Below are 12,317 nucleotides of genomic sequence, written 5' to 3' on the forward strand. Positions count from 1 at the left end.
ACTGCTCCTTTAAATTAACTGTAAGGGGACTCACTCACTGATCTACAGCTCTCAGTGACGGTGCTGCGGATCGTCCCTTTTTAATTTTGAAACATCTCAAGAAAACATTCACAACTCAGTAGAATTTTATATAAAACATGCATGACAATAACATGCAGTTAAGTCTTTATTAAAAGTCTAATTCCGATAAGAAAGTACATTCATTTATTTACAAGCGTTGAAGAGTCTGCGCATGCGCACAACGCAATACAACGTCCCATGTGTTTCTGAAGACAGAAACTGTGAACATTTGTCAAGTGAGTCTTTAGTTATACCCAATTTTTACACAAAATCCACCTCTTACCCCGGAGAGATGTTCAGGGGTGTTCATTTTTAAATATGTGAACTCACATAACACATGTTAAACATCAATGTTGTGCTATTAATAAGGATGAGTTGCTTTTCCCTTTTTTCCCCTCCACCGGATACACAGTATTTATATCTCCGTTTGGGAGTGTTTTCATCGGGTCTGGATATTTATTTATCACACAATATCACAACTGAAAATACTTAATTACAAGTGAAAGCATTTACACGCCTAAAATTCAAGAACATAATTATTGGAACCAAAATGTACTGAAGTGATTATGCAAAGTGACTTATTTTAGAGTGTTATATTTATCATAAACATATATCAGGAATATTAATATTGATTTATTGACATCTACATGTGAACAGATTTGTTTTGCTCACAATCTAATAATAATAATAATAATAATAACTTTATTTTGTATAGCGCCTTTCATGAAACCCAAGGTCGCTTCATAATAACAAGAACAAAGACAAGACAAAGTTGTCTGCTCACAACTATGATATCAAGTACCGAAAGTCTGAGTTAGATGCTAATGCAGACGGCTTATCCAGGCTAACCCTACCTGTGGACCATGGTGAGCCGCGTCAGGCTGACATCTTCTACTTCAGACAAGTGGAGGAAGTTCCTGTTACATCTGCTCAAGTGAGACGACAGACCAGTAAGGACCCAGTGCTATCAAGGCTACTGGATGCTGTGCTGAAAGGAGGACGTGGGGATTTCCCGGAGCTAAAACCGTACATGACAAGATGGAACGAGATGTCTGTACAGGCAGGATGTCTTCTATGGGGACGCAGAGTGATTATCCCACCAGTGCTGCGAAAACGGGTACTGCAGCAGCTACATGTAGGCCACTGTGGTATTGTTCGCATGAAGGAGCTGGCCAGAAGCTACTTCTGGTGGCCAGGTCTTGATGGACAAATTGAAGAAACGGCCAGAACATGTCCATCATGTCAAGCAGTCCGCTGCATGCCACAGCCTGCCCCTCTTCATCTGTGGGAATGGCCAGGGGGTCCCTGGCGACGCCTTCATATTGACTTTGCTGGCCCATTTGAAGAGAGGATGTTTCTGGTGGCAGTGGACGCACATAGTAAGTGGCCAGAAGTGTCAATAATGAGATTGAACGGCAGAGAAAACCATTGAGAAACTTCGTGAGATGTTCAGTCGATTTGGCTTTCCTGAACAACTGGTGAGCGATAATGGGCCCCAATTTATCTCACAAGAGTTTGAGAGATTCCTCGAGGCTAACGGGGTGCAACACATTCGCTCTTCTCCCTATCACCCCTCTACCAACGGACTGGCAGAGAGATTTGTTCAAAGCATGAAACACGCTTTAAAGGCCTCCCAGGGACAAGGCTCCCTCCATCAGCGGCTGAACAGTTTCCTGCTCTCCTACAGAAACATTCCACACTCAACCACAAAAGTTGCTCCTGCAGTACTCCCCATGAAGAAACAGCTCTGTACCAGCCTCGACCTTCTGAGACCACCTGACACTAAAGAGACTGTGCTACAAAAGCAACAAGCACAGGTGGAGAGACGCAAATCAAGATCAAAGGAAAGGATTTTCCACGCAGGTGATCAGGTACTTGCACGTAACTACACCAACGGTTCGAAATGGGTTCCTGCTACTGTCATAGCACAGACCGGCCCTGTATCTTATACTGTCCGGACCTGTGAGGACATTGTCTGGAGCAGACACGTGGACCAGCTGCTTGCTGGAGCTGCCGCACCTGAAGGAACTCTGCCGGTGAGCTGTACTGAACCTGGCCTGCAGGTTAGCCCAACTCAACTTACATGCACCCAGGACACAGCAGATGCTGGAGAGCCCGCTTCTGCTGGTGTTACCTCAGCTGATTCACAAACTGAACTGTCTTCAAGCCCGACGCCAACATCTGTGTCTGACACAGCCAGTGGGGCTACACCAGATGGTAGTGCCACCCGCCGCTACTCACTAAGAGAACGGCGGTCTCCTGAGCGCCTAGAATTGTAGTTGTGACATACCCAGAAGTATGGGGCAGAATAATCCCCAGGGTTATGTCAGGGTCTGAGTAGTCCACCTCATTCCCTTAGAAATAGAAAAAAAAATAAGAAAACATTACAGAAAAAGAAAAGGAAAGATGGACATTTAAGTTGTTTTTGATACATAATAGTATGGCTATTTAGTCAAATGTTATATGATTGTGTTTACATACTTTTACAGTATTTGAGAATTGTTTATTTCATAAATAGTTACATATAGTAACATGCTATACAGTTACCGAGTATATGACATATAACATACTTCGTAGTTCTGTTAACAGTACATATCAATGCTTTAAGAAGTTGATGTTAATTTACTTATTAGATGCAGGTGCAGTGTTCATTTAAGTGGGGAGGAGTATGTTATGTATTGAGATGAATTATGACCTGCTAAGGATACAGTTGTTATGTTGGAAATACCTGTTGCATACAACCGTCAACAGAGGGCAGTCTTGTACCAGATTTAGTACAAAACGTGAAATAAATCAGCCAGTGAAGGAAGACGCAGTCTCCCGTTATTATTGGTTTAATAGCATATAAGTTGAAGTAATATCTATTAAGACACAATAAAAGTCAGTCTGCATAAATTCAGCATGATGAAAGTAAAAACACACTTAGCTTACCTGCTAGAGCGAAAGTTTTGTCAGCTCCCACCACATGGTTTTTGCTCCACAAAATGTCAGACCGGCGCACACCTTCACAGGTGCTAAGAGCTATTAAAAAAACGGTTCAAACTGGCTCAGGTTTGCGTGCGCATGCGCACATGAGCAATCGACGGAGTTGGCCCAACTTAACTCAAAAATCTGCTCAAAGATTTACAAATTCTTGTTGAGCTGATTTAAAAATAGTACTTAAGTCAACAAAGGGAGAAATGTGCTGGGCAGACAAGAGTTTATAGATTGCTTATTGCAAAGCCATATTTCCGAGTCAGTTTAATTACAAAACTGTAATGAGATCAGCAATCGCTAGTTGTCATTTTTACAGTGTAGAAGCTACCACACTGAAGGCCCTGCTCCCGAAGGTTTGCCTTCGGGTGCACAGGTCTGGTGAAGGGTGGTAAACATGGAGGAGATCCGTTAAGTACTGGGGTGCAACAGCATGAAGAGATTCATAGGTGAGGAGAAGAAGTTTAAAAGTGATGCGGAACTTAATTGGAAGCCAGTATGAAAAACTGAGAAGAGTGAGTTGTTTTTTTATTTGCAAACTGACATTTATAAACATGAAACTTTGCCAAGATGTCCCTTTTTTCTTCTGTACACAAAGTCAAACCTGCCATAAATGCATTATTAATAAACTTGGAAACCTCTTGCCACACAAAGTCTTTTTTTGCCATGGTACAGTAACAATGTTATAATAAACAAGGCACAGTTTCAGGATGTGCAAATGTCCCAAATAACAACGACACCACTCCTAATAAAGACAAGACATTACCGCTGCGAACCCACTGATGACTGTGACGTAAAGTTTGATGGTATCCGGGAGACACACTCGACAAGAGAGATTGTGTCAGTAAGAACAATGTTATCAAAAGTAGTCTTAAGTTATAGTTTGATGTGACAGTAGAGGAAGCCCCACACCAGCCAGGGCACCAAAAAATTAATGAAAACTCATATTATTCCTCTCCACAGAAATCTTTAGAAAAAGGCGAAAGATTTATACGATCTGAAGAGAAATATGAGTGTACTACCCCTTTAGCACCACTATAGGGGTAGTCATTCACTTACATACACCCTACAGTGACGGTGGCACTTCAATCATGAACTAGTCTATAAATGACAGGAATGTCTGTCTGACAGACTACTAATCAAATTAGTTTTATTATCTTAGATTTGTTTCTCCTTGAAAAAACTGTAAAAAAAGATTTTGTAAAAGTTAATGATGATGAAAAAAATACAATTATACTTAATTCTGACAACAACAATATTACGCTTGTTCATAATGTTACTTTTTTTTACTATATTTTTACTATTGGTTTTTATTGCTTGTGTTGTAGCTATCAACTTGCTGCTGCAACACTGTACATGTGTGTGAGACTAATAAAGAAATATCGCATCTTACCTCATTGTGTTTATTGTCTTTATTGCCGTTAAAAAAGAGTCAAGGAATGTATCCTCAATCTAAAATAATTGCCCCAACTGGAGTCTGATCTGACCTGTAGATGTCAGTTTGACCTGCAGGGGGAGGTAGAGCGCCTACATGAGTCCATACTGACAGAAATAAAACTGAGGAAAAAGAAGACTCCCACCTCTTACTTCCAGGAAGTGATGAGTTCAGTGTGGATGTGTGTTCTAGAATCTGTGTCTGTTGTTGGCTCCAATAAATGAATCGCAGCATATCTCTGGTAAGTCTCTAAAGTCTCATTGGGGTAGTTAGCATGTTAGCAGTAGAGTAACACGTTGTTATATCCATACAACCCTAAAGAGAGCGGCTACTTAGCATTAGCTAAGCTACAACTGAGATGTTAACTGTGTTCTGTGTTGAGGAGGAAATATCTTTTTTATTATCCAACATAAACTCTTTAACAGCTACAATGTATATGAACTATTTAGTAGTGTGTTCATAGTGTTACATTTAGCTGAGTGTAACTGAGCTGGTTAGTGTGCTCAGTGTAACGTTAGCACACATTAACACAACAACACAGCAGTGAAGTAATACACACACACACACACACACACAGTGCTCACTATATTTGGATAAAGTGTTGGTTTCTGCAGTGAAGGAAGTCTGTGTAAGTGTTAGTGTTGTTATATTGAATCTCGTTGTATGAGGTGTTGTTAAACAGGCAGCTTTGTGAATGGAGTTTGGCCCTGCAGGGTTTCTGTACACTCCCACTACTAACAGTTAGTGTCTCCACGTAGGCAGTGGAATGACCTTTGGATGCTTCTTGTTTACATTCAGGGCTGGTCGTTATGCAAAGCGTTGAACCGAATCCTACATGTGATAGTCCTCTATACAATACCTTTCATTCATCTCACTACTCTTCACTTCTTTGCACTGTTTGTATTCTGTTTACACTTCACAGAAACACATTCACCTGTGTAAAATCATTCCTTGAGTAGCTTCCTGAGCATTGTCATGTTATTTTGTATCAGTACATTGAGAGCCACTGAACCACAGTCAAATTCCTAGTATGTGTAAACACACTTGACCAGTAAAGATGATTGTGATTTGGTGCTCCTCAGTGACAGAAGCTCTCATAAATCCATGTGTGAAAAATGGAGAACTGCTTCTGAAGTAGCTCAGTGAAAACACTGTCAGATGCAAAAAGCGGAATATGTGCGCAAATACAAGCACTATGACAAGCTTAGATTAGAGGCTATTCTGGATTGCAACAGGTTTCAATCTTGGCACTGCCATGAGGAAGAGCACCAACATTAATATGTTGCAATTCAATTCTCTCTCACATATTTTTCCATCTGACATCCCTGCATCCCTTCCTTTCTTCTGATTGGCTTTCATAATAAACCAAGTAACTACTTCATACAATCAAAAGCTGATTTTGACTGCAGTGGTTCCAGAACTTTTTGTGTCTTCATAATTTTGATGTTGGCTTGATAAGAATCACATTTTTCTTTCCTTCCCTGTTAAGAATTGATCCTATACTTAAAGGACATGCTCACAATTTTTTAAGTGTGTCTTTAAAGCAGCAATCAGGTGTCCATATGAACAGTAAAGAGTTTTTCCTCTCTGTAATCATTCCTCCTGTTCATACTAAAAGATCTCCTTCTAATGTGCTTTCAATGGAAGTGATGGAGGACTAAATCCACAGTGTGTCCACACAGTCATTTAAAAGTAGATGATCAGCTTCTATTGAGCGTCATCAGTGTGAGTTAGTCATATCAAGTGATATCTGACACATTTACAGTCTTTTTACCATCAGATTCCCTCTTAGTGTTTCCTGTTGAGCTGTGGTGGAAGTATAGTAACAAAAAGACTTTGGCACAGTGTGAATAGGAGGAAAAACAATAAAGAAAAAGGTGTTCTGATTGATCTTCTAAGAGGCTTGAAAAAACTGTGAACCTGTCTGAGCTTTCTTCTTGTTAAAGGGAGTTTTTCTTTGCCACTGCCACTAAGTGCTGCTCATGTGGGAATGTTGGGTCTCTTTAATTTAAATTAAAGGAGTACGGTCTAGACCTGCTCTATGTGTAAACTGCCTTGAGATGACTATTGTGATTTGGTGCTATATTAATAAAGATTGATTGATTTAAACAGATTCATATACACTTTTTTAATTTTTTTTTTTTTTTTTTACAGCAGACAACAGTTACAAATACCAATATTATATATGGAAGCACTCGTGTTAGACATGAATAATCTATAGACCTTATTCATAGCAGACAGGAAAAGCACAGGTGGAACTTTAACAATGACTCTGTTCCATTCAAGTATCCAAGAAAGTCAAACTGCTGAAGTTTCATGTCTGAGAAATTGTGGAAAATTGAATGAGATTCAGCCATCATTAATAATATTAATCACATCTGTGGTTTTCCTGCTTTGACATGTCAAAAATGTCTGCTGTCAAATGGATTTTCTCTCTGTCCACAACCACAAGCTCAGTTAGTTGTCTTATAGTTTATTTGGCTTCTATGCAAATTCTCAGAAACATTTTAAAGCAGACCCTTTAAAACCCTCTTTTTCTCTTGAATTGTGATTAAAATGTAGAAGAAACCCCCATTATAACAGAAAGCTTGTTGACTAATGCAAATTAAATGTTTATTATTATTATTATTATTAGTAGTAGTAGTAGTAGTAGTAGTAGTAGTGTCTAACATGTGTCTGCTGTAGAATGAGATCATACACTGGTGTTATCTCAAAAAGAACAATAATAATAATAATAATAATAATAATATAATATACTGCTGACTGCTATTAATCATGCTGCACAGACTGACAGTTACATTATTCTAACACTAGATGGCAGTCTGTCCTCAGAGCCACATTCCTCCACTTATAGCTGTGTACAGTCTAATAGTTACAGGCTGAATGCAGTGTGTTATCATGATGATGGAGCTCTTGTTATTTTTCTGAGGCATTTGTTCATACTTGAATGAACATTGACATTGTTTCTTATTGAAATGGATTTTTTTTTAAATCTGCCTGCCTTGGTAAAATCAACTCAAACTGTCAAAAGGAATCGAGAAATATTAGAAATAAAAAGGCACTTATTGTTTCACTGTGTCATTATTCACAGTTTGGATTGTTAACTCTTTAATTTCAGAATGAATACAGTTCTCTACAAAGTGATCAGGACAAAAACAACTGAGAATGAAGACATAATCACAATAACAGTTTGTCAGCATGTAGATGAAAGACTAACAGAAGAGTTTTACTGTCAGCATGCGAGTCCTCACCACTGGATATTCAGCCTCACAGAGATCTATTGTGTGTCTTATGGACTTGATCATAAAAACCTCTAATTTAGAGGCTCTAAATGATTTATTAAGTCAATATCAGTAAAGTGCTCGCTTATGTTTTTTTCTCCAGTGAACTCCAGTATCTAACAAACAATTATCCCTTACTAGTGCTCATCTTATATATTGTGTAAATCAACTGTCAGAGATTTGACATTTGGTGCAGAGAAGTAACCTGGGTTCTAACCCCTAACCCTGGCTTTTTTTATTTTTAAGCTAGAGTTCAGTTATTCCTTATTCTCAAGGTTAATACGTGTCACCTAAAAACACTGCATTGGTGTGCAGAATCTCAATAAAAACAATAAGCATGCATGGATATTATAATTGAAGTATAAGGTTTGTGATAATCTGTATTTTTCTTTAGTCAACTGTGTGTCTGTGTGTCTGATATATCTTATTCATCTTTGCCATAGAGCTCCATTGTTGTTGAGTGACATGTTCCTTCATCACCATAAATACACACACTGTTGTTTATTTTGACTCTGTTCCACACACACCATCCTGCTGCCTGAAATACTCACTAGAGCACCATATGTGGATCAATCCGCTGCTGAAAGTAGTCCCCAACAGACACACTTATTTCCTCCTGTTTATTAGTTTAAAACACACCACCTTTTAGGATATGACTGAGTCTTTAAAAAAAGAAAAGAAACTATTTGTGATGTAATCTGTAAGTTTATTCAAATAGCATTCAAAAGTAACTGAAAGCTAATAGCTGTGTGGAAGATGGGGAATGTAAAACACATCTCTAATGGCTGCTGTTGACATGTTTGTGTTGTTTGTGTCTTGTGTAGGTCCAGGAAGTAGATGCTGCCTCTTCTTTATCCTCATCTCCATCCTGCCATTGACTTCAATTCCTTGCGTGTGTGTGTTTGTGTGTGGAAGCTCACTCCAGGCCTATGTGAGTGCGTCGCTGAAACACAGTGTATGTGAGTGTGTGTCATCCTCTCCCAGCCCACCATGTCCCCGTATCCCTCGACTCTCCAACTGAGTCTGTCTGTGTGCCTCCATGTCCTCTGTGTGCTGCTGCTCCTCACCGACCTTTCCTGCACACAAGAAGGAAAGGGACATGTAACCCTGCCCAAGTCCTCAATCCCATCCACCGAAACACAAGGTAACTGCACCACTGTGTGTGATTGTGAGCCACGGTTCGTTCACAAAGTACAGTTATTATTCTTCAAATTAGAGCCTTTACAAATATTTGAAGGCATACAGTTTTGAATTAGTCCTTTCATAGACACAACCGAGCCAGGCTAGCATTTTCTCTCAGCTTATAGTCTTTATGCTAAGGTAGGCTAACCACGTCCCAACCGGCAGAGTTTCAAGTCCATCCAAGCCACAGAAGTGCTGTCAGTCTGTCAGTCACCTCACATTGTTTATTAAAAGAGTAAACATAGCCCCACTCTACTGCTTTCCTACTGCTGTGTCACTCATCACCACAGCTCACAGTCAATGTTGTGCACCATTATGAAAAGATGAAAACAGTGTGTGAGTTGTGTTATGCTTGAAAGGCAACTTTAACAGGCCTGTCTTTTATCTCGGTTGATGCCCACCTCTTCAGATCAAATGAAGAATATGGAGAGTCTTGACAGATAGCAGACCAACAGGCTAAATTGAAAAGCCAGACCTTTTTACAGAACCAGTAGCAGGTCTGAGTACTTTACAGAGCACGTCCATGAGTTTTTTGTGACATGAATAGTCTCTTAGCTGCTAATGTAAAGTGTGGCAATACTGATGTGAAAAAAAAGTTATCAAGGTCATGTATCATATGGGAAACCCATATAAAGACATGATGAAGTTGATAATTACGATAAGTCAGTAACTTAATTATTGTGACCTATAGAATTTCTGATATTTCTGAACATATAATTAAGTGCATTTAATTGGTTTATGAATGGCCGGTTGTGCTTAGTCATTCATTTAATTTGTTGTTCACCAGGTGACAGGGTTGGTGCATCCAGTCAGATCTCCAAACTGTCTGTCCCTGTTTCTCTCCCTTCGATCAACTCTACCTCTCAAGAGATACACAATCCAAAAAGTCCACTGAACAAATCTGTAACATCGTCCACCCCACCCAACCAACCTGCAGGAGGAAACCAGTCCCTCTCACTCTCACATTCCAACCAGCAGCCAAGTACACCAATCCCTCAGCCTCATTCTCAAGACACAGTTACTAAGTCTGCAACCTCTCTGCCCCATGCCAACCCCACAAAGGCTTCTAGTGCTGGGACCAACACTAGCACTGGTACCACTACATCCACAACTACAGTGACCACCCCCAAAACCACTGTACATGTTACTACTCCAGCCAAAACCACAGCATCAGCAGCAAAGACCATACCATTATCAGCAACAATCACACCATCAACAGCAAAGACCATACCATTAGCAGCAACAATCACACCATCAGCAGCAGCAGCAACAACCACACCATTAGCAGCAACAGCAACTCCACTATCAGCAACAGCAACCACACCATCAGCAAAAACAGACCCAAAACCAACAACAAAAGGCCCAAAACCAACAGCAAATACTACATCTACAACAACTTCTACAACAGCAAAAAATTCTACAACAACGACAACAAAACCAACAACAGCACCGCGCCTTCCAACAACAGTAAAACCAATGACCTCACTTACAAGAGATAACACAACTGTTACTGTTACTACAACTGCAGTTACAGTGACCTCATCATCTCCATCATCAGCAGCTCCCACACCAAGCAATGGGAAGCCACCGGTTCAACCCACTACTTCCTTTTCACCCACACGGTCTGCCACCAGCACTAGTACACCCGGCACAAACCAAAAGGAGCCAGATCCCCCAAGAACGGGGTTCGACGAAGCCGGGGCTGCTCTGACTAAGCAGCTGGTGGATACGGCATCTTTACTGGCCGTCCTGCTCTTCGGCCTGCTCTTCTTCCTGGTCACAGTCGCCGTGTTTGCCACACAAGCCTACGAGAGCTACAGGAGGAAGGACTACACTCAGGTGGACTACCTGATCAACGGCATGTACACGGACTCGGGGGTCTGACGGAAGGGGCTAAACACAACACACAGAGTGTTTTGGCCCTTGGAGTCAGAGATTGCAGAATGGAGGATGGACTGGATGTTAATACGGCGGCTCTGTGATGTCACAAGTTGCTGCTGTTAGACAGTTTGGGGAGAAGCAGGAATGAACGGACTAAACTGACCCTAAAACAGTCACTGATCTGTTTTTGTCTTTACTTAACACTTTGCTCTTTCCTGCTTCTCTTTCTCTGATGATTTGAATATGAGGAGGTTGGCTTGTCCCTTTTTTTTTTTTGCCAAATGTTAAGCAGCATAAATAGAAGTTACCCAGATGTAACTCAAGTTCTACAAAGTATGTGTGTTGCCCTCTAATGGGCCGAGTCCACCATAAGACCATTGGTTTCAGGGTGGCTGGACCAATCAGGATTCTTCCAAGGTGATAGAAAGCAGGTGTGGTCAACTGAGGCTTAACTTCCTGAGGAGCCTTTTTTTCCTTTTTGTAATTTTTGGCTGAAAAGTTTAAAAATCTGTCAAGTAGACAAGTGTTATAGTCTCTTCGCAGATGAATATAGTCACACAGAAATCTACTGCTTATTAAGGACCAAAGTTTGTGAATTGATGTGATGTGACTGTAAACAGACCAGTAAATGACTGATACGCAAAAAATTCAAGAACATAAAAAAACTATAATTGGGCAGCAATTTCTTAGTCGAGCAGCACCCTAAACTGATTAGCTGTCTTTTAAGTAACACCTCTAATTATCACATCAGATACACATTAGAAAATGAACTTAGCAGCACGAAACACGTGTAAAATCTGTGGGAATGAGTTTGGCTAAAAAGGTCTAGCATAGAATTGGGTGATAATTTATACATTATACGTCATAAACAAACCAGAGAAGGGTCAATCTGACCCGGGAGGACAAAAGTTGCATGGTCGACGGGAAGACAACAGTAGGGTTAAGATGTGTATTTCAAAACATTACCACATTTACATAAAATAGCACACTGTCTTTTTTAGACATGTCCATATCAAGCCGAATCAAATATTTCCGATATTTTCAATACCAGTGCTCGTCATCGATTATAATGAATGATTTATTTAGTTGTTGATGTCGTTCAGATTAGACAAATTTAGAGATTGGACTCTGTCATTTTTGTTGTAGCACACAACAACCAGCCAACACTCTTGACTGTCCAACTAGCTCACTCTTGATATTTTGAAAAGTTGCGTCATTTCACTTTTGGAAAGGTCAGCTGGGGTCGAGGAAATTTTCAATCACATGTGCAACTTTTTCTAAAAGTAAGACAGTTGCAAAGTTGTTGTTTATCATAACTTAGTCTTATTTGAGTCAACATTTTATCTGAAATGGTAACATTGTAATAAAAAACATCATCACAGTTCACAAACCCATTTCGTCCATCAACTTTGACCTACTGTACTGATTGTCCGGTACAATGAAGGGTCATTACAACATTTCAGGTGCACTCACTGTACAGAAAGAATGGCCAAAAATAAAGTTGG

General features: G+C 40.1%; 1 protein-coding gene and 1 non-coding gene across 2 annotated transcripts; one reads left to right on the plus strand and one right to left on the minus strand.

The window, feature by feature from the left end:
* Positions 1-3,935: 3,935 nt before the first annotated feature.
* Positions 3,936-4,050, minus strand: LOC128359568 (U5 spliceosomal RNA). The gene has a single exon (XR_008321443.1). It is a non-coding gene; the product is annotated as a U5 spliceosomal RNA (small nuclear RNA).
* Positions 4,051-4,631: 581 nt separating this feature from the next.
* wu:fa25f02 (salivary glue protein Sgs-3) lies at positions 4,632-11,545 on the plus strand. Its single transcript, XM_053319292.1, has 3 exons — positions 4,632-4,709; positions 8,574-8,893; positions 9,719-11,545. Exons 2-3 carry the CDS (start codon positions 8,740-8,742, stop codon positions 10,813-10,815), a joined length of 1,251 nt encoding a protein of 416 aa, XP_053175267.1. The 5' UTR covers positions 4,632-4,709; positions 8,574-8,739; the 3' UTR covers positions 10,816-11,545.
* Positions 11,546-12,317: the final 772 nt, after the last annotated feature.

The sequence above is a fragment of the Scomber japonicus genome, chromosome 5 (assembly GCF_027409825.1).
Source record: "Scomber japonicus isolate fScoJap1 chromosome 5, fScoJap1.pri, whole genome shotgun sequence".
NCBI classification, from domain to species: domain Eukaryota; kingdom Metazoa; phylum Chordata; class Actinopteri; order Scombriformes; family Scombridae; genus Scomber; species Scomber japonicus.

Excerpts from the sequence above, each read along its gene's own strand:
- wu:fa25f02 (XM_053319292.1), top strand. The coding sequence starts at position 8,740 with ATGTCCCCGTATCCCTCGACTCTCCAACTGAGTCTGTCTGTGTGCCTC. Across the intron at positions 8,894-9,718 it reads CCCATCCACCGAAACACAAG|GTGACAGGGTTGGTGCATCC; the intron begins GTAACTGCACCA and ends GTTGTTCACCAG.